Source organism: Mytilus californianus, unplaced genomic scaffold (genome assembly GCF_021869535.1).
Source record: "Mytilus californianus isolate M0D057914Y unplaced genomic scaffold, xbMytCali1.0.p SCAF_5, whole genome shotgun sequence".
Classification (NCBI taxonomy): Eukaryota; Metazoa; Mollusca; class Bivalvia; order Mytilida; family Mytilidae; genus Mytilus; species Mytilus californianus.
In genome coordinates, this window is record NW_026262701.1 from 79,296,334 (window position 1) to 79,319,070 (window position 22,737).

A 22,737-nucleotide genomic window follows, 5' to 3' on the forward strand; every position below is an offset into this window, starting at 1 on the left:
TAATCTTTTTCACATGTATAGCTCTCTAAGTAAATACCTGTATAAAATATAAGATTCCTTACTACAATAAACAAACATCTAAATGAAAATATCAAAATATGTTCCTATTGCTTTGGACGATAGTGAGGTGTGTGTGGAATAGACCAATACAATGATTCAGATTTTTCTGAAATCTAACAAATTTACCAAGCTTAAGAAATTCCAGGAGTGCCCTGTAAAGCTTTCAATGCTCCGTGCTTAGGTCGGGTTAACGATTATATATTTCTATTTTGATTCGAGCGCCACTGATGAGTCTTGTGTAGACGAAACGCGCGTCTGGCGAAACAAATGATATAATCTAATTTAATGGTATCTTTGATGAGTTTTTTCTATTCAAAACTCATATTTTGGAAAAGAAGTACTAGATCCACATATAGAGTTAAAAACACTTATTGGGAAGATACATAGGGCTGCCGAAAAAAAATCCTGACAAAAAAATGTGACAAATTTATTAACCAAAGTTGACTTCATTTCGTATAAGTTAAGACCCCCTTGAAATTAAATTATCTCTCAGACGTTCGAGAGAGACGATTAAAGAAACAGCAGAGCTCTTTGTTGTCAAAATCATGCCTAAACAGAGCTCTTTGCTGTCAAATGTCTACAAGAGGACCATTTTAAACATAGATTTATTTCTTCTTCAATATGAGTAATAATATCCTGTTCAAGGTATCACATCTTAAGTATATATCATTCAATTTATTATCCTCAGTTTTAGATAGTAAAAAAATGTTGTTAATCATATACTGTAAATTAAAAATATTAATGCAAGGTTTTTATTAATGCGAATAATGCGACTGGGTGCGTATCGCAATAATAAGAACTCTCATTCTAATATCTGATACATATATTTATCAAATGGCAAATATAAATCATGCGTTTTTGTTCAGTTTTCAAGAATTACAATAATGAATGCACGAAATAATTCCTGAATGTACAGTACACTTCTAAAAAAGCTTAACATTTCAGGCTCATTTGACAGCTAAACAACTTGTTACACCACTGTCCCAGGTTAAGTGAGGGTTAGGCCCTGCAAACATGTTTAACCCCGCCACATTCTGTATGTGCCTGCATGTCTCAAGTCAGGAGCCTGTAATTCAGTGGTTGTCGTTTGTTGTTGTATATGCTATTTGTTTTTCGTTCATTGATGTGTACATAAATCATGCCGCTAGTTTTTTCGTTTGAATTGTTTGTCATTTGTCATTTCGGGACATTTTATAACTGACTATGCGGTATGGATTTTGCTCATTGCTGTAGACTGTACGGTGACCTATATTTGTTAACTTCTATGTCATTTGGTCTCTGGTGGAGAGTTGTCTCATTGGCAATCATACCACATCTTCTTATTCTTATACACCCTCATATAAATGAGTGCTTATCGATAAGAAGTTTATGGATAATTGATATCTCTTATCCACGTGCACTGTAACTCCTTCAACTATAAAACTTGTCACACATTGAGCTTCACGTGTATGTTTATGATATCTTGAGAATCTGATCTGCATATATAAATGCTTGATTTTTTTGAAAATATTGATCTCATTCACCTTTTGAAGATTACTTTTCACAACTTTGGAAACGACTGCACGATCTTTCCGTTAAACTCTTTTTATGTGTTTTTTTGAAAGTTAGGTATGAAGTTGATTTTATTAACGTGATAATGCATGTTAGATTTCATCGCTTCTTGTGTATGAAAGCTACAAATTTTAATATTTTGGCTTATTTTTTAGATGATGACGATGATGGATTGGTGTTAAACGTCCAGTGGCAGCTATTACATGCATATCAGGACGAGAACATGTCAATGCGATATAACATTATGAACCGGCATACTTTGTACAATACTGACACGCTGAGTTAGATTTGTAACGTCCTATAGTTTATAGGTCGCAGGAGACATGTTACTTTGTCCTACCCGGACACATTATTTTGACTCTGAGTCGACCAGTATTTGTCCATACTTCTTAATTTTGCACTTAATTGATTCTTTTTCAGGCTTTTATTTCTCTCGTGTTCTTTAATCGTCGGTGCATGGTTGTCCCATTTGCAACAACCATACTCATTGTTTTACATTTGTCATTTCGGGGCCTTTTATAGCTGAATATGCGGTATGGGCTTTGCTCATTGTTGAAGGCCGTACGGTGACCTATAGTTGTTAATTTCTGTGTCATTTGGTCTCTTGTGAAGAGTTGTCTCATTGGCAATCGTACCACATCTACTTTTTTATATCCAGCTCTTAGTTTTAAACAAGAAATTGTGTGCATACGTATAAATCGGAAGTATTAAAAAAAAATTACTGACTGTTACTCACTTGGATAAATATGATTTATTTTTCAAATTTTACTTACAGATTTTCATGGCTAAGTAGAAGAAGGGATGGACCACGAAGCGAAGGAAATGGAGTTAAAAGTCCCTGTCAGAGAGATTAAATCAAGTCAAGTCTAAACAAAATTAATTATACGATATTCAGAGGACAACACTGTCTAGACGGCTGAAATACATGGATTTGGAATCTCAGTAACTAAAACAACACTGCGAACAGTAACAAAGGAAGAAATCCTTGTTGGTCATATCTCGAAAATGAAAGAAAAAAAATTCGTCTGAACAAAAGCGATGTTCGTACACAGCATGGCTTAAGAAATCGTTGCTAGATCTGAAAGAAAGTGTTCCTTTAATAAAGAAAAGTAGACAGCTGGATAGGATTGGTGACAAGGATTCAGAGATCTTCATCCATGTCTAGCTATCTGGAATCTTGAAGGAAGTGCAGCTCGCAGTACCGTGCAAATCCGAATCATTTTATATATCAGCATATTTTAAAAAGCTTGGTGATCTGAATGGATAAACTAGACATGATCCTATTAAGTGCGCATTTAGTCAACATTATTGTATTTAAGGACCTCCTGAAATATTTCAGAATCTCCATAATTAGAATTTATGATATAAAATTGAGAATGGAAATGGGGAATGTGTCAAAGAGACAACAACCCGACCATAGAACAGACAACAGCAGAAGGTCACCAACAGGTCTTCAATGCAGCGAGAAATTCCCGCACACAGAGGCGTCCTTCAGCTGGCCCCTAAACAAATATATATACTAGTTCAGTGATAATGAACGCCATACTAAACTCCAAATTGTACACAAGAAACTAAAATTAAAAATAATACAAGACTAACAGGCTAGAGGCTCCTGACTTGGGACAGGCGCAAAAATGCGGCGGGGTTAAACATGTTTATGAGATCTTAACCCTCCCCCTATACCTCTAGCCAATGTAGAAAAGTAAACGCATGAATAAGAATATCCTCAAATCGAATAACAATTGTGGAGGTCCTGAAATAACTGTGGACCTCCATAAATAGTTTTGGAGGTCTTGAATAATGATTTATGGACATCCTGAATTCGAATTATGGAGTTACTGAAATATATTTCAGGAGCTCCTTAAAAACAATAACTTTGACTAAATCCGCTCCTCATTTGATCCTTCATAAGCTGTTGGCAAAAGGGTGAAAAATATACATTCCAAAACTAACGGTGAACGTGGTGAAAATGTTACGGCCTTATGCTATGTGAGTGCAGAAGCCCGAATAATTCCACCAATGATTATTTTCAAATATCAAAAATTAAGTCTAGCACTCAGTATGGGAAACGCACCTAGATGGACTGCTTTTTGGGAAATGGTTTGAAACATTTCACTTTCCGAATCTCTCTTCACAGAGACCATTATTACTTATTTTGCATGGCCATGCCTCACATGTTACCGTTAATCTTGAATAAACTACTGTAAATAATGAAATGGATATTTTCTATTTACCACCACATACCACTTCCTTTTAAATCAGCAGATTAGACGGCAGAGGCACATAACAAACATGGCGTCTTTCAAATGACATTAATAAATTTATGAATGCAGATATAAAAGAATGTGAGCTGTATGATAAACGTTTTTATCGTATGGAATCCTTATTACGACATCCCTGTTGGTACGATAAGCTGGATAAATATAATAACTAGCCGGAAAATAACAGTAAGGGGACGACTATTTGATATTCTGGGGAGGGGGCAGGAGGATGTTTGCGGATTTATTTCTCATCTTAATCTGTCGCTATGCATGCTTATTTTATCAGCTCTTACCAGGGCAGCATATTCATATACAACCCCCCCCCCCCCCCCCCAACAAACAAAAATAAATATCAAATGGTTTCCCCCTTATAATACACGAGTTTAAACTAATTGATTGTTGGTTGATTATTTTTAACGTCCAGTGACAAATATTTCATTCATGTTCAGGACGACAAGAGTTTAAAAGTCAGGTATATAATATAAAAATAAGGAGATGCGGTATGATTGCCAATAGGACAACTATTCACCAGAGTTCAAATGAAGAGGATGTAAGCAATTATAGGCAACCGTACGGCCTACAACAATGACAAAAACTCATACCGTTTAGTCTGCTATAAAAGTCCCCGACGTGAAAAATTTGAAAAAAATCAAACGACAAAACTAGCAGTCTAATTATATATAACAAAACAATTTACAAAATACACATATGAGTCGACAGACATGCATGAACCAACGACAACCACTGAACTACGGGCTCCTGGCTTTGGCTGACAGGCACATACAGAATGTGGCGGGGCTTAACATGTTTGTGGGCGCTCAACCACCCCCTAACCTGTGACAGTGGTGTAAAAAATAAGTTGCAATTGGTTTAACACAGTGGTTGTTAACACAAGAAAACTTTACTATTATGGGAAAAAAATGGTAATTTTATTAGTAGACTTAAAAAAGACGGGTTTTGATACTGTTATATAATAGAAATGTGTTTTTTGTTTGTTTGTTTGTTTGTTTTATTTTGGCTCTGATTCTGACTGAGCGGCTTATAGTGATATCAATATTATATTGTAATGTCTTTTTGTTGACCCAATTACTTCAATCATTGTATCTGATTTATATGCTCTATATTGGCCCTGTAACTTTGAAAGTTAAATAGTCTGCTCTGCTCTGCTCTGTACTGCTCTATTCTATTCTATTCCAGGGGCGGATCCAGCCATTTTTAAAAGAGGGTTCCCATTTCTTCTTCTCTTAAGTATTTTCCACCTTTTCATATTCATATATTTATTACAGAGCATGCCAGTAATTATATTTATGTATTGTTCAATAAGTGTATTATTTTTGTAAAAGGAGACAGATTTGTAAAAGCAAATTGCTTGTTTCTGAATCCTTAATATTCATTTCATTTGTATAATATGGTTCAATGTTGATTTATCTGAATAAATATTGTTTAAACTAACCCAGGATAAAGGATGGTTCCAACCATATGTCCCAATTCAAAAGCATTGATCGTCAAAAAAAGGGGGATTCCAACCGCCGGTCCCCCTAGATTCGCCACTGTTCTATTTTATTACTTGTATACATAATGATATAAATCTTACATCCAAAAATAATCCAGTTGGGTTGCCGGGTACTTTAAAAAATTTGATAGACGAGCTGTCTTTTTCGAACATATATCAGACAAACATTGACAAATTCTTGTTCAGTTTAAGGTTATTCCTGAAATCCAAATGGTCGGAGCTTTAAGCCGGATTTGTTTAGCTAAATTAAGTTATGAAAGCATAAAGAAAAAATGTCACAAACACAGTGATTTCTTCCAACCAATTTTCTTTGTTTTTTACACTTATTATATAATTATATCAATGCCAAAAACAGAGCACACTATAACTCATGTCTACCGAATGAACTGAGGCAGAGACATATATACATATATACATATATGTCTCTGACTGAGGTAACTAAATTTTCTAATAAATCATCGTAAACTTCATTTATGTCACCCAACTTAAAAAATTCTGCTATATTCGACGGCAAATTGAATTTGTGTTTTATTGCTTCTTCTTCAGAATATCTCCAGAACGAGACCCAGATTCTTTTTTTTTTACCCCCAATCAACAGAATATATTCTGGAGGTGTACAGAAGAGAGCAATAAAACACACTCCTAGATGTATATGTATTTTTTGTCGTTGGGTTGCTGTCTCATTGATGTTTACTAAGCACCTCCCTTTACTCAATTGAAAGAACGTGAGTCCTTGGTAAGGTCTACATTCGTACCTTGATTATTGAAGATAAGTAATATATGTAAATCTACCAATTTAGATTTATCTGAATATTTTGATAATTTGATATTTTCACTGAAACTGGCAATACATGCCCTATTTGACCTGTCGACTATCAGGGTTCACTCGAATAACTTATAGAATTATTGTATTGAGTTTTTTGTTTGTTACATTAATGTAAATAACAACAGTAGACGATTTAAATACTCGTTTGAAGAAAATAGAAAGTGAAAAAAAGAAAAGAAACAAGAACAAGAGGTCCATTTCAAGTGCATATGTGGACCCATGCAAGTCAGATTCAGCATCAGTTTTTAAGATATTACTGGTTCCTGTTAAAACAGAATTCTAATAACTTATTTCGGTAAAATAAAAAAAAATCTATGGATAGACGCGTGAATTTTATTATCTATGTATTTCCTAGGACTATTATACTTGTATAGTTAGTATAATAGTCCTAGATATTTCGGGTTGTTTAAATTTGGCGCTAAATAAATGATGCATTGCGCAGGTTGTATAAACCAAAACAAAAATGGCGATATCATAATGACAACAAACCATAATTGACAGTCTAAAAATGTCTATAGAATTTTATAACGTTGCATTATAAAACCTTAATCTTGATGCCGATAGAAACAATAATTTTAAATTACCATGCTCGATCTAGAAGTAGTCCCGGAAAGGTCACTTGGAAACGAGCAATGGGAATTTATTCTTGGTGAGTATGACGAAGTCGTCATTTACAAGTCATTATGTCAGATTTTCTTGTGAAAACTACAGATTATGAAAAAAAAATAGATTAATGACATTAAAACTCTATGTTTTGACGTCGGTAAATAAATTGTTTTCCCCATTTCCGTAATTTATAATGGACATCGATCGTCATATATAAAATTAATAACAACGGTGAAGGTCGAATGTCACAAAACAGCTGATCACTATTGGATAAAAAATACATGTAGGGACAAGACAATCAATGGCAAAACTTAAGGAATCATAGACTCAGATATTTGTAATTCTGGAACAAGATTTCATTAAACTGCACTAATTGTCAAACCTTTATAATTGTAATATCATTTTATTAAGGGGGACCAAAGAGTCCCAGACCCAGTAATAATATGCAACCCACTTATGCCATAGTACAGTTTCTGATTTATATACAGTAGAACCTTGTTGTGTCAAAAACTGACAAGTCAAGGTATTTTGTAAGTCTCAGTAGAATTCGTGTTTGTTTAAGGCATTTCTAACTTTGATTAATTGATCTGGGTTGATTCAAATCTCTTTACTCGAGTATATTTTGAAGTCCGCTTTGTTGAAAATGATCATAGATTTACTCTTATGTGTTGGAGTTTGAAGTAAATGAAATTTTGGAAGGAAAAAAACAATAAAATATTGAAATTGTATGTTTTTATTGTTCACCAAAATAAGTTTCCTTATTATTAGTATTGGGTACATTTTATAAACCTATTTGTTTGTATATAACAATCAGATACACCAGTTCCGAGATATGGAAGTTAGTTGAATCTGTCATGTGACTTCCATCACCACGTGACCAAAATGTAGGCATCATCACTTCCAACATACGCACAAAATATTTGGGAAATTAAAATCTATTAAGTGGTGTCACCCTCCCTTCAGTTGTTCGGCAATAAAGATTACGTACTTATGGAACATAAATTATTTCTAGACTACCCTGCAGAATGACGATTCTTAAAGTGCTTGAAACTTTAATAGTGCAGGGATACAGGTGCACCATCTATCTGGTAAATGACGTCATAAAGGCGTGCGAAATTGACGATCTTCTCTAGTGAAAGACATGATTCAAGAAATAGCCTTTTGGCATATTACACTTATTGTTTGTAGACAAATAGTTATATACACAACTATACAAGCCGTTTCCCACTGAGCTGATACACACACACCTTACAAAGTTATAAAAACAACACAAATTTACAATGTAGAAATGTTGTTTGATTTGACGAATGTTATTAATCATCAATACTGTTTGCTACAAAATGTTCCAAATTTTTCATGTGCAAATTCCACTTACCATGAATCACATATGTCACAAAACCCACCGATTTTTATAGTAATTATTCATCTGTATACACTATGGGTGTAGATAGACTTGGGCCGGATTGAATTCGGACCAGAAAGACTTGATATATATACTAAAAGGTTTGAGAGTACATGTAACTTTAGTGCAGTGGCAACATACGTGATCTTTAACAAGTGCTTTATGTCAATCTTATAAAAGTCTTATTTAAGCACATAGAAAAGGATCAAATATTTGACATTTGAAAATTAAAAAGTTTTAAAAATATGAAATTACACTGATGAGTCTGTAATTTGTTTTTGATAAAGGGTATCATGTTTTAAGATGAAATTTTGGAATAGGTTTTTTTTTTAATCATGTCTTTCACCGGAAAAGATTGTCATTTACGCACTCTCTTATGACGTCATTTACCAGATAGAATGCGCGCCAGTATCCCTGCACCTATTAAAGTTTCAAGCATCTTCAGGATTTTCATTCTTCAGGGTAATCTAGAAATAAATTTGTATTCAGTAGGTACATAATCGCAATGTCCCTTATGACTGAAGAGAAGGTGACCAACTATTAGATTTTGATTTCCCAAATAGTTTGTGATGTATAGCATCAAACTTTTTCATCCATTTGCTCAACATGTGTTGGAATTGACAAATTCACAATGCCTACATTTTGGTCACATGGTGATGAAAGTCACATGACAGATATAACTAACTACCATATCTCGGAACTGACATATGGGGACTGTCTATCTAGAAAATACATTATTTTCTACTGATATACATTGCTGTAATTAGGAGAATAGTCAATTGTCACAGGTGCAATAGAAGGATAAAACTTACTGGGAAGCAAGTAAAAGCAAAATTTATAGGTTTTTCAAACTTGTAACATACAATTTCCTTTAACCTAGACACTATTGTCACATTTTAAAACAAAACAAGTTTATTACATTGTACTACATGAAGTATGTTAAAAAGAAATGATCAAAAGACTGTTTGCAACACTTGATAGATTTTACTAGTAAATTGTAATAATTATAATTTTTTTTACATGTGTAATTGCTTTGGTAGTCTGGTTCTGAAAAAGCTATTGCCACTCAGGGAGTCTGACCAAAACCATGCAGTCTAGTATAACTTTTCTTGCCTTTTTGACTGGAAGGCCAAAGTAAAACATTTTGTGTTTTAAATTAAAAACCTGTACATTTGTAGGGATGTCCCGGTCAGTCACATTTGTACTCTTTGTGTCACTTTTAAAATAAGTTTTTTTTTAATCTATGGATCGTTGCTGTATGGATTCAGTATACATTCATTGATTTTGTCAGTGATTATTCTACAAATGGATTTTTTTTTATAAATGTATCATGTTAAATTAAAAGGCAAAGTAACAGGTGGTTATTAGTCCCCTACCGATGAAGTCGAAGGGGACTTTAGGTTTGCACTCCGTCTGTCTGTCTGTCTGTCCTTCTGTCAGTCGTGCAAATCAGTTTTCCACACTTTTTTTCTTCATGCTTGAATATATTGATTTGATATTTGGTATATTCTTTTATCATGACAAGTAACAGATCAAGTTCGAATTTAGTTCCGGTCTGATAATTTTGTGCAGAGTTATGGTCCTTTGACTTGGAAAATTCACTCAAATATTCAGTTTTCCGCACTTTTTTTCGTCATTCTTTAAGATATTGATTTAATAATTGGTACATTGTTTTATCATGACAAGTTACATATCAAGTTCGAATTTTGTTCCGGTCTGATGATTTTGTGCAGAGTTATGGTCCTTGGACTTATAAAATTCACTCAAATAATCAGTTTTCCGCACTTTTTTTCGTCATGCTTGAAGATATTGATTTGATAATTGGTATATAGTTTTATCATGACAAATTACAGACCAAGTTTGAATTTTGTTTCGGTTTGATGATTTTGTGCAGAGCTATGGTCCTTGGACTTAGAAAATTCACTTAAATTATCAGTTTTCTGCACTTTTTTTCGTCATGCTTGAAGATATTGACTTGATATTTGTTATATAGTTTACACCATGACAAGTTATAGATCAAGTTAGCATTTTGTTCCAGTACAATTAATTATTAACCGGTAGGGGACTATGTATTGCCATGCAATACTTTCAGATTGCTTGTTATAGTTGAAATTTAAAGGAAGTTTTTAGAAATATACTTCCATAGATGATTATTTTTGGTAACATTTGTCATTGTGATGTGTACATTAATGCACAAACACCGATGTACTCAATGTCATTCCAAAGTTCACGAAAAGTGTTGGTCTGAAGGTCATGAACACCAAAATTTTACAAAGGACTGACAATTTTGGTATTTTGCAATAGAAATGTTAGTGAAGACCAGCAGATTTTCTTCAAGGACCACCAGCGAAAAAATGATTTCGAGAACTCTGTCATTCTGATTATAAGTATAGGGATGTTATATCAAACGTTGTAGTAGACAGAAACAAATCACGTTTTGGACGGTCAGAAATTGAAATGTTACCGCAAATAACCTAAAGAGTAGTTGAAATGTTCCTCATGAACTTTGAATGAATTTTATTAGATTAGTTTGAACTCATATCAATTGAAAACAAAGATGGCCATCATTGCCAAAAATTTGAAAATTTCCGGATAAAATTTTAAAACTGTTTGATCAGTTTACTCACTGTTGGAATAAAATTTGGAGTTTTTTTTTTGTGGGGTACTAAAAACTTGGTGTTTTATCTATGATGCTATTGTTCAACCAATAGCAAAGGGTCATAAACGATGGCTTAATTTAGTGATTTGATTAGCACAGGAAAATTAGAATTGTCTGTAGGCTGGTTTGATAAGATTATTCCTTATTCATATGTATAAAAGCAATCTGCATTTTCATATTGCCATACATACATATATCATTCTGAATATCCATGAAATAATTGCCGCTGTTAATGCACTGTATGGTAGGCAAACAACAATCAGTATTATCGCCCACCCTGATGATGTACCCTATAAACTCTGTAGAATGGGATATTTTTATTTTACAGGCATGCCATTCAACCAGGCTATCAGTATATTAAAAAGACAAGATAGGTCCATTAAAGGGGTACAAGTATGGTATAGTGATCAGGTGAGTTTGATAATGTTCTTATATACATTTTGTAAATATGTAATAGTATGTTACCAAGTTAGCTATATGCTATGGTTTAATGACCATATACGTTGTGGTTTACAGTTTACAATGTTATTCAGTGACTCAGTCTCTTGGTAATTTTGATTATTCATAGTGAATGATGGTGATTGTGAGTAAGTGTGATCAGCAATTCACTGAAATACATCTCCATATTTTCAAAAGATACATGTATTATAGGAGGGGGTAATAAAATCAGTGTTATCACTTACAATTACCAGCACTCACATGCATAACAAAAAACAGGAATTTCAGCCAGTCAGAATTGGGCTTAAATTTGACTTTGGTTAACTGCATTAAACAATAAAAACAGAATGAATGGAGGCAATTTTACTTTTTAGAATTGGACCTGCTTCAATATATATACATTTACCTCATCAAAAGACTAGAATTGTGTACACTGTAAGATTTAAATACAGCTGACTAAGGTAGAAAGGTTAAGAAATCTCAAGAATGAATTTGCTATAACTGTAAGAATGTAAAAGAATACACTTTTCTCGGATACTATATATGTACGGATAAGCAGTATGTACACAATATATAATGTATGGAATGATTGCAAGATATACATGTCCAGCTGGCAGGGCTTAACCTCATTTTGCATGGTTTATTTGGTCAATGTTAAGCTTTTATGCTTAGGTCTGTTTTTCAGATACTATAAGCAATGGTCAACTAAATTTGGTGTATTGAAAAATTGTTAAGTGTCCATATCCATCTGATAATAAGATATTCCAACTGACTTTGACCTTATTTACACGGGTCATTGATAATGTAAAGTTTATGTAGTAATTGTAGTAAAACCTTTAAGACTTTCAATATAAATATCAATCATGATCAATAAAGCAGACTAGATCTATTCGGTAAGTACTCTTGTTTTTTATGCAGTGGTATGGTTGAAGGTAAACTTGATTACTTGATTGCATGCTAGTGTATGGTGATTAGATATTATTCATTGTGATACATTGATTTTTGTTTACCTAATAGACTATTTTCATATTACCGACTTTTGACTTTGGAATTAAACATTTTTTCAACAGGTTACCTTTTCTTTGGTAGGACATCCTGGTACCAAGTCAAGTAAGAGCAAGGTAAAGAAGTAAAATTAAGCTTTCAATCGGTATAATTTTTGGGGAAAATTAATTGCTTTACATTTTCTTTACATGACAAAATCATCAGAAAACAGTAAACTTTCCCCTCAAATTACACCGATTATATGTTTGATTTTACTTATTTTGGTTGCTCTTACTTGACAGAGTACCAGGATGTCTTACCACAGAAAAAGTAACCTGTCGAAAAATTATATAATTTGGAGTCAAAAGTCGGTAATATGAAAATAGTCTATTGCAGTGGCAAATATTTCATGCATCTTTGGGGCAAGAACACATTTGACAATGAATCAATTAAGAAGGTTCTCCAAAGAGATGCCACTGGACAATTAGGGTTTGTTGGGTGGAGACAGAATTTTGCTTGTCAGTTTGTCATACACAGACCCCTCAGAGGATTATTGCAAGAGTTTCATATATTTTTGAAACAGCTCAAAATAGAATTAATAAGTTGCCAGAAAATTAGTTAACACACCAGTTGGGATGTAAAGCCTATTCTTATTTTATTATAGTATCCACTGCAGATGGACCTAGTGTTAAACCTGTCTCAAGATGGTGTCAGACTAATTTTTGATCCAGTCTCACAAAGACTTAAGGTTAGTAGTTTGTACATGTACTTGCAAGTACGTATAGCAGGAACTTGCTCAGTGCTTCCCAATTTTTGTAGACAAATAGCCTATTTTTATTCAGGGATAGACACCAATGTTTAACCAGTTTACCTGTGACAACAAAAAGACTAACAGGCCGATTAATTTTTATTTCCAGTAGCCCAGGTGGTGATCAAGGTTTTAAAAAAACTCAGTTTTCTCAAAAGTCCGTCAAGAAGTGTGTGTTAGCCAAAGTCATGGTAATTGGCTTTGAACTAGCTTATGTAAATGCGAGATCTTTTACATCAGTAGTTTGTGTTCTTTTGATTACTGTATTTTGTGCTCTGTGTAGATCTGATGATTCATGTTTGTTGATTTTAACAGTTCTTATGTTGTGCTGTTACACATTGTCCCAGGTTAGGGGGAGGATTCAGCACTCACAAAACATGTTTAACCCCTTTACATTCTGTATGTTCTTGCCCCAAGCCCGGAGCCTATAATTCAGTGGTCATTGGTTGCTGTCTGCCATATTTTTTATCTTTTTTTCTTCTTTTTTTGGAATGAATAAGCCCGTTGGTTTTCACTTTTAATTGTTTGGCATTTTGTCATACCAGCTGATTTTCTAGCTTTCCGCTATACTGTATGGGTTTTGTTGAAGGTGGTATGATGACCTTTAGTTGTTTATTTCCTTGTCCAGTGGTCTCTATGGATACATCTGTAGCTATCTCATTGACAATCATACAACATCTCCTTATTTTCATATTGAATCATCACAAATGTGTCTGGCTATAATATTACACTGACTAGAAAAGGTTAGTGCAAAAAAAAATATGTCTGTTTACTGGTATTCAGACCACTAGAGAGCGTAAAATAGCATTATACATGAATGTCAGATGATTGGTGGAGGAGGCTCTGAGGAGACTGTAGTTTCTGCTTGTTGGTCTTTAGACCACTGCATAGATCAATGACTGGTTCTTTTCATGAGCCATATTCTCAGTTTTAAGTACGAAAGACAAAACTTTTCCTTTGTCTGTCAACTCTTATTATCTTTCCTTATTTTGATGTCATAAATTGCTAATCATCTTGAATAGTTCTCAATAATAATTCAGTATATTGACAACAATGCTTGTTTCTCTCATTTGCTATATAAATTAAAAGATACATCTAACACACTATTTGTTTAAAATTCTATAAGAAAATTTTTTAGTCTTGTAAATTACTGCGTGTAATGTTTAAAAAAAAATCTTTCTAAGAAATGTTTACTTGCAGTTGTTACTGAGAAGCAATGAATTGACAGTTGTTTTGTAAAGGATTTAAGAATTTATGTACATTTCACATGTACTTTTCTTGTTATAATGGAATTAAGTCTCTTGGGTGCATTGATTAGTTATCATGTACAATAATATGTACCGAAAAGTTTAAAGTATGTATCATTGATAAATGAACTTTCTTAAATGTCACAGATAAACGTATATTCAAGGAAACGGAGGCATTAAAGTTTAAGAAAAAAATTTTGTGAACTGCACCGTCTGAACCATGTCAGTCTGGTCTTGTAAGCACTCTCACATCCACAATTCTTGCCAGATTTTTATGAAATTTATATCATAGGTTAATATTAGCAATGTCTCAGACTAGTACGAAAAACTGTGCCGATCAACTATTTAAAAAAGTTTTATGTGCTTGGAAATATAAATTTTAAGGGCTCTCAAGTGTACAATTGAAAGGTATTGATGAAATTAAAATCAAAGTTTTATATCACCAGTGTCTTGGACAAGTTCCAAAATCAGTGCCAATCAACTTTTTTTTAAAGATTTATGCCCATTGGAAATATTAATTATATACATGTATTTATTACAGTAGTAAAAAAAAAAGAGTACTTATCTTAATATAAGGGTGGAATGCATTTACAAGGAAAGAAATAGTCTTTTTGAAACTGGATTTTGAAGTCAGGAATCAGTATCTGAGTTAATTATACCATGGAAGTATTATATTGACAGGAACTCCAACGAAAAATTAGCACATTCCCATCCCACTGATTTCTTTAAGAAAATAAAAGGTTCCGACACAGTTTGTCAAGTATGTGATAACTCCTTTGTGGGGTATCTGCGATGCTGCCTTCGCTTGTTCTGTTAAATGAAGCTGGTCTTATCATGTGATTTGTTATCGAATGTCTTGTCTACCTACCAATGTAAATAAACACGGAAACTCCTGTGGTTATTTGTGGATTGCCACATGAATGACGAAACCTGTTTCTGTTCAATTAATGAAGGCGAAAGCTGAAAAGATTTTAAAAATTGGTCCATATTAAACTGCATTCGGAAAGAAGGCAAGATTATTTTTAGTTTTGTTTAATATGTTTTAATCATTGGAACTTAGAAATCGGGAAATATCCGGTATTAAAAATTACATGTACCTGAAGTAGGGTGTTTGTAGAAAATAATGTGATGCTTGTGAAGTGTGCATGATGGCGAAGGATAACTCAAATTTTAAGTTAAAGGTTGTAAATTTTTATCGAGTGTTACAAGAATATTTATGGTTTTCTCTATCGTCTCAGTGTAGAAAAATGTAATTAAACGTATTTATTGAATATGTTTTAAATACTAAAAGAGGTTAATAATTACACGCATGTGATGACCTCTACATAGCATGTATCAGGTGATGAGACAGATAACAACAACCCTCAACCTAGTCCGAGATTGCTCTGACGTGTGACAGATTTTTTTTAGGAATGGCTTAACTTTAAATAATTCTGGATGCATTTAAAGAACAATCATCATGATGGTCCCTAAGCAGTATAATATTTTTTTATTCTTCAGATTTTATCTTGGGAACCAAATTTTAATTTATTTTTGTGTGTAAATGCTTAACAGTTCTGAAACATCTTACTACATTTGTTAAGCAATATATGTTTTTTTCTTGTCCAATTGGACTTTCAGTAAAGAATTAATCAAAATATTTGTCAAAGTTAGCAGTAAACCTCAATTATAGATGGAGAATACAACTCCCCCCCCCCCCCCCCCCCCCCCCCCCCCCCCGCCCCCCTTTACACTAGGAATTTATTGTTACATTGTATTCAAGCCAATATTAAAATAAGGAGATATGGTTGAACCCATGCATCGATATGACATGTCGAGCTAATTAACAGATACATTACGATTTTGCGGCATCGCACTATAAACGTTTGAAGTTGATTTGTTGGAGGTCCTATTAATATAATACTTCCGTGATTATACTGAAAGTCATTTTGTGCAATACAGCCTTAAGTTTTTTGTCTTAGTTTTTTCTTGGCTGCAATGAATGTCACAGAATGCAATATATTTATAGGGGATGGTAATCTTGCAGTGATGGCATTGGTGGTATTACTATTTTGTTTAAAGCTTTTATATTTCAGAAGATAAGAGCTGGATAATCTGATCTTAATTTTCTGTCTGTTGTATGCCTGTTGTCCTCTACCTCATTTCATTATTTGTCAATGTTGAGTGTTCAAAGTTATAACTGATTTTATGTGCCCAGAAAATCACTTTGTCCAACCGTCTTTCCTCCTTCTGTCTGTCTGTCTGTGTGGCCAAAACAAATGGGATATGGTCTGATCATATGGATGGTAACTTGAGTTTCTCTTGCTTGATTAGAAGGAAACTTATACCATGGAAGGCATAGGGAATTGAAGACTGCTATAAATAATGGGGTTAATTGGTCAAATTTTAAGGTCACTGTTAGTAAAAATTGAATTTTTATGAAATATTGTTTCAAGATTGTTTCTTGGGTTAATCTTGCTTGATTGGAATAAAACTCATACATATGTTTTAAAGACAAAGGGAAGGGAAAGGAGCCCATTTTGGGGGCAAAAGGTTAAAGTTCAAGGTCACTTACTAAAAATAGAAACTTTTGGAAAAAGTTGGTTTCCTTTAAATTATAAATGATATACAAGATAGGCCATATATATGTATGGTATTTATTTTTATTTTCTCTAAAAAAAAAGTGCAGTTTGAGGATCATCTAATGGCAGTGCTAGTTTACAAGGTAACAGTCTGCAGGAAGACATGTCATCCTACCCTAGTCCTAGATTGCTCTGACGTCTGACAGCCTTTTTAGGATATACTGGATCCATAGTCCCAGCAAATTCCAAATACTGATGTAATAGCAATCTGAAAACCTACCGGTACTCTAAGCAGTCTTTGCTTTCACTTTTAAATGCTGTATGCTTTGAGGTAAAGCAGCAAATACTAGGTTTCAAGTCTAGGATGAACAGACCCGGGATCAAATCCACAACCTGTGTAAACTCTTGACCACATGGACTATTTAGAACAACCTTCCAGATAACTGATTTTCTATACTCCCTGAAAAGTTTTTAGGATGCTTATATATATACATGAAGCCCTTACTTATTTGGATTTTTCAGGGATGATAACTCTAGTATTGTTACAAATACCGGTATGCTCCAGGTGGAAAATTACAATTACGGTATATATATAAATTGATATTTTTCTGTTCCAAGCATACCATTTTTCACCCTGAATTACAAAACATTGATGGTACTCATTTTTGCTCTCTTTCAATTAATGTGCAGTTCAGGGAATTTTTTTTGTGTTAAATCTAATTGATATTTTTTTTTCAATTTAATTTCAATGTAAATGCAATGAAGCATTTCATTATCTTGTCATCTGATGATTAAAATTTGTATTTCTTAACATCTCATTATATGTATCTTTATAAAGGTCCTTTTGTTCTTATTATCATACAATAACTGCTTGTTATGTATTGACAAGAAAATATGTTTAAAACTTTCTGTGCTTTGCTAGTTGCAAGAAGTCTGAAAGTTGTCTGACTGGCAATTATAGAAAATTTTGTTCTGGCAGCCCTTGCATTCTTGTTTAAAGAAACCATATACCACTAATTTATGAATTCATATCCATAAGCAGCATTATTGTTAGAACTTGATTTCATCTTTTTGATTGTCATGTTTGATAACATGTAACATGTATGTTTTCACATTTAAAAACCATAAGCCACAGCTGACCATTAATTAGAAAGAAGTTTTACGATATTAAAGGGGAAGCTTTAACAGTTATTCCTTAGAGAGCTGAAAACCTCATCAAGACTTAAATGACCACCTTAACACATATTATTATGTTTTTGTTACTTGTGCCATAAATCAGGAAGAAATCGTCGCTGATCAATCATGTAAAACACATTATCTAAGATTGACCACAGTTGGTGTAATAATGCAGAAGGCAGTTGGTCAGTCCAGCTGTTTTTGTGGCCAAATCTTTACAAAACTGTGGTAGTGTTTGGCTTCATTATTTTACCATAATTGTTAAGGTGTCGTGTATCCATTGTGTTAGTTTTTAACAATGCAAGTTTAATGTCCATCATTATTGTTATTATGGAACGTTAAAAAATCCTGCAATGTTAGAGTGTTTTAATGACATATATCTTTTGAAACATTACATAAAGTTTCTTTTGATCGACTAATTTTAATTGACCTTATATTTAAGAAGTATGACAGCAAAAGGATATAGTAAAACTGTACAGTGACATTTGGCACACCTCATGATTATTAGATCTGCAGAGATGTGTCGAATGTGTACAGTGACTAGCATTTTGGAAATAGAATTTATTTTTGAAAATATTTCTTGAAATGAATGTAAGAGTTATGCAATGAACAGAATAACATGAATATGTCAAAATTGTACAGACCACTGAAGCATTTCAAGAAATTAAAATGTAAAAAAATAGGTCTCTGAATCATTGTCTGGTGACAATTACTTGCAATTTAACTCATCCTTATGCAAGCTAACCTTAATTGACCTCACGTCTTGTATATCATTGAGTATGTGCAGTTAGTAGAGTTGACAAAACTAAATAAAAACAATTAAGATGCATGTCTTCATTACAGTAGATAAACAATTGTTTGCCTTTTTATTCAATAATATTTTGTGTCTTGAAGATACATGTCCTTGTGAGGACACATACACTCAGGTGATTGGTACAGTTTGACAGTATTTACGATTTAAGACATTGTATGGTTAATTTTAACTAAAACTGAAACAGTGACCTTTTGATCTGTTTTTAATTAAACACAGTGATCTTTTATATAATATATTCATAATACAGAGTATTTTGTATGTCAGACATCTTTTTATATGTATAACTACGTATTCTGTTGTTTTTGGCATGTTCAGAATTAATTGACTTGTATGAACTGCTTAGGATAGAAATCAACAATGCACGTATACATGTACATGTATAAGACTATGATTGATTTTGAAACATTCAAATAAGAAATAAAAGATGAATTTTGGTCTGTTTTGTAGGGTTCGTATTACATCTCAATAATTTTCAAACAGTTACAGACTTTCCACTGAACTAGTATACATATTTGTTTAGGGGCCAGCTGAAGGACGCCTCCGGATGCGGGAGTTTCTCGCTACATTGAAGACCCATTGGTGGCCTTCGGCTGTTGTCTGCTCTATGGTCGGGTTGTTGTCTCTTTGACACATTCTCCATTTCCATTCTCAATTTTATTTCCACAAAGATTTTTTTAACCAGAAATAGGTTAACAGATGTATTGATATTCATTTGCACAAGGTTGTTTTCTAACCAACACAGCTCATATATTGAAAAACATACTAGATAGGGAAAATTTAACAGGACAAATATGATCAGAATATCAAAGATCTATTTACTTCCTATTTTCACTAAAATTAATAGATGACTCATTGTAGGAGTTATTGCCCTTAAATGACTAATTTTCAAGTTTTTGCCTTTTATCTAATTTCTTGAAAAATATAATAGATTAGTAGAAACTGTAAACAGCAAAAATGATCAGCAATTCAGGATCTACAAAAATACCAATATTACAGAAACTGTTGATCACTCCATAAGTATCTTACCTTTAATTCACAATTACATGTATTGGCTTATTTTTATGTGTTTGCCAATTAACCCCAAAACTATAATAAATAGGTAAAAATTTTAAACAGCAAAACTGATCAGCCATACAAGATCTACAGAATGCTGATACAACTGAAATTTGAAAATGACTCCTTAAGTAGTAATTTCCCTGAAATGACAATTTTTGACTCATTGTCATGTTTTTGTTTGTTATCTTGAGAACTACAATAGAACCAAATCATACAATTTATCATCCTTCTCTTCATCTATATCGTTCTGCTCAGTTGCTCAGTATTATCATTAAATGGCTTTGAGACGTGAGCAGGCATTATCAGTGTTGTCACAATGTCTTAAGAGAAGTTTAATATCAGCGACATCACAATGTGATATTTAAAGCATGCATTCGTCAAATGTAAAACAAGAACATTAATAGAACAAGAAAAGATTACCAGGTTTTCTATATATAGATTATGTACGAAAAATATTAATTAGCCCCTCAGTATAATGTGAAGTTTGCTCGTTCGCTGCGATCACTCGCCTAAAAGGTTCACACTGTAGCTTGCAGCTGATATTCTACTATATCAATATGTCGAAAACCCGATAATCTATACATTTTATGTTGGTAGAAACTGTTAAATGCAAAAATGATAAGCAATACAAGAACTACAGAAAGTCCAGTATAATTTCATCAATTGGATGACTACCTAAAGTTTATTGTCATTAAATGACGATTTTGACAAATTCAGTGTTTTTGCCAAAAACATTGAATCTCGAAAAGTATGTTAGATAGGTAGAATCTGTACTCAGCAGAAATGATCAGCTATTCAACATCTACAAAAATGCCAATATGACCAACACAAATGGATAAATTATTAAGGAGTATTTTTTTGTGTTTTTATACGACCGCAAAAAATTTGCATTCGTATAATGCTATAATGTTGTTGGTGTTGTCGTCGTCCGAAGACATTTTGTTTCTGGACAATAACTTTAGTTTAAGTGTATGGATCTCTATGAAATTTAACCAAAAGGTTCAATACCACAAAAGGAAGGTTGGGATTGTTTATGGTGGTGATGGTGGTGATGGTCCCATTTGTTCAGGAATTAGGGGCCAAAAAGGGGCCCAAAACAAGCATTTTTTCTAGTTTCAGGACAATAACTTGTGTATAAATATTTTGATTGCTCTGAATTTGTACCACAAGGTTCAATACCACAAGTAGAAGGTTGGGATTTATTTTGGGGGTAATTGCCCAAACCGTTAAGGAATTAAGGGCCAAAACAAGCAATTTTCTAGTTTTTGGACAATGACTTGTGTTTAAGTGTATGGATGTCTCTTAAATTTTACCACATTTTACAAAAAGAAAATTTCTTCAAATATTTTTTTTTTGGGGGGGTCAATTTTTTTTTCCTCAAGATTTTAGAAATTATTAATTTTCCCCCCAAAAAATTGGGGATCACAATTTATTTTGCTAATTCTTTGTATATAGTCTGAAAACAGATTTACTAAGTATTGCGCAACAGCACAGTGTATTGCACAACAGCAAGAAATCTTCAATTGAATATAAATTCAAATCATATAACCAATTTCAATTCTTTGACTACATTTATTCTGTGTCAGAAACCTATAATGTGTCAAATATTTAATTACAATCCAAATTCAGACCTGTATCAAGCTTGAATATTGTGTCCATTTTTATACGACCGCAAAAAAATTTTTGTGGTCGTATATTGGTATGACGTTGGCGTCGTCGTCGTCATCGTCCGAAGACACATTGGTTTTCGCACTCTAACTTTAGTTTAAGTGAATGGATCTCTATGAAATTTTACCACAAGGTTGAATACCACAAAAGGAAGGTTGGGATTGATTTTGGGGGTTATGGTACCAACAGTAAAGGAATTAGGGGCCAAAAAGGGGCCAAAAATAAGCATTTTTGTAACTTCCAGACATAACTTGTGTGTTAGTGTATGGATCTCTCTGACATTGTACCACAAGGTTCCATATCACAAAAGGAATGCTGGGATTGATTTTGGGGGTAATTGCCTCAAAATTTTAGGAATTAGGGGCCAAAAAAGGGGCAAAAAACAAGCATTTTTCTAGTTTCATGACAATAACTTGTGTGTAAGTGTATGGATCTTTCTGAAATTGTACTACAAGGTTCCATATCACAAAGGGAAAGCTGGAATTGAGTTTGGGGGTAATTGTAGAAACGTTTAGGAATTGGGGTCCAAAAAGGGGCCAAAAATAAGCATTTTTCTAGTTTCCAGACAATAACTTGTCTTCAAGTGTATGGATCTCTCTGAAATCGTACTGCAAGGTACCATACCACAAAGGGAAGGCTGGGATTGATGATGGGGGTAATTGCCTCAATATTTTAGGAATTAGGGGCCAAAAAGGGGCAAAAAACAAGCATTTTTCTAGTTTCAGGACAATAACTTGTGTGTAAGTGTATGGATCTTTCTGAAATTGTACTACAAGGTTCCATATCACAAAGGGAAAGCTGGGTTTGAGTTTGGGGGTAATTGCCCTAAACGTTTTGGAATTCGGGGCCAAAAAGGGGCCAAAAAACACATTTTTCTAGTTTCCAGACAATAAGTTGTGTTCAAGTGTATGGATCTCTCTGAAATTGTACTGCAAGGTACCATACCACAAAGGGGAGGCTGGGATTGAGTTTGGGGGTGATGAATCATAAGGGGGTTCAAAAAATTTGGGGGGGGATTTTTTTTTTCTCCTTTTTTTTCTTTTTTTCCTTTTTTTTTCTTTTAAAATTTTCCATTTTAAGTTGGTTATTTCTGATTTATATTTAAAA

The 22,737-nt window shown here is 33.3% G+C and overlaps 2 protein-coding genes across 4 annotated transcripts in view; both read left to right on the top strand.

The window, feature by feature from the left end:
- Nucleotides 1-22,737, top strand: part of LOC127701473 (zinc finger protein 507-like) — a 323,989-nt gene that overhangs the window by 176,972 nt on the left and 124,280 nt on the right. The window contains exon 3 of one of the 3 annotated variants that reach the window (XR_007982050.1): nucleotides 21,785-22,406. The exons of 1 other annotated variant lie outside the window; for it this stretch is intronic. The gene's annotated coding sequence lies outside the window, so the exon portion shown is untranslated. The remainder of the gene's footprint in view (nucleotides 1-21,784; nucleotides 22,407-22,737) is intronic. One more of the 3 variants, XR_007982051.1, reaches the window with a different exon arrangement.
- LOC127701505 (phagosome assembly factor 1-like) overlaps nucleotides 6,670-22,737 on the top strand; it is a 54,500-nt gene continuing 38,432 nt past the window's right edge. Inside the window, exons 1-3 of the mRNA XM_052205396.1 lie at nucleotides 6,670-6,860; nucleotides 11,207-11,289; nucleotides 12,965-13,048. Of these exons, the coding sequence (XP_052061356.1) occupies nucleotides 6,797-6,860; nucleotides 11,207-11,289; nucleotides 12,965-13,048 (231 nt within the window). The 5' untranslated portion in view covers nucleotides 6,670-6,796. The remainder of the gene's footprint in view (nucleotides 6,861-11,206; nucleotides 11,290-12,964; nucleotides 13,049-22,737) is intronic.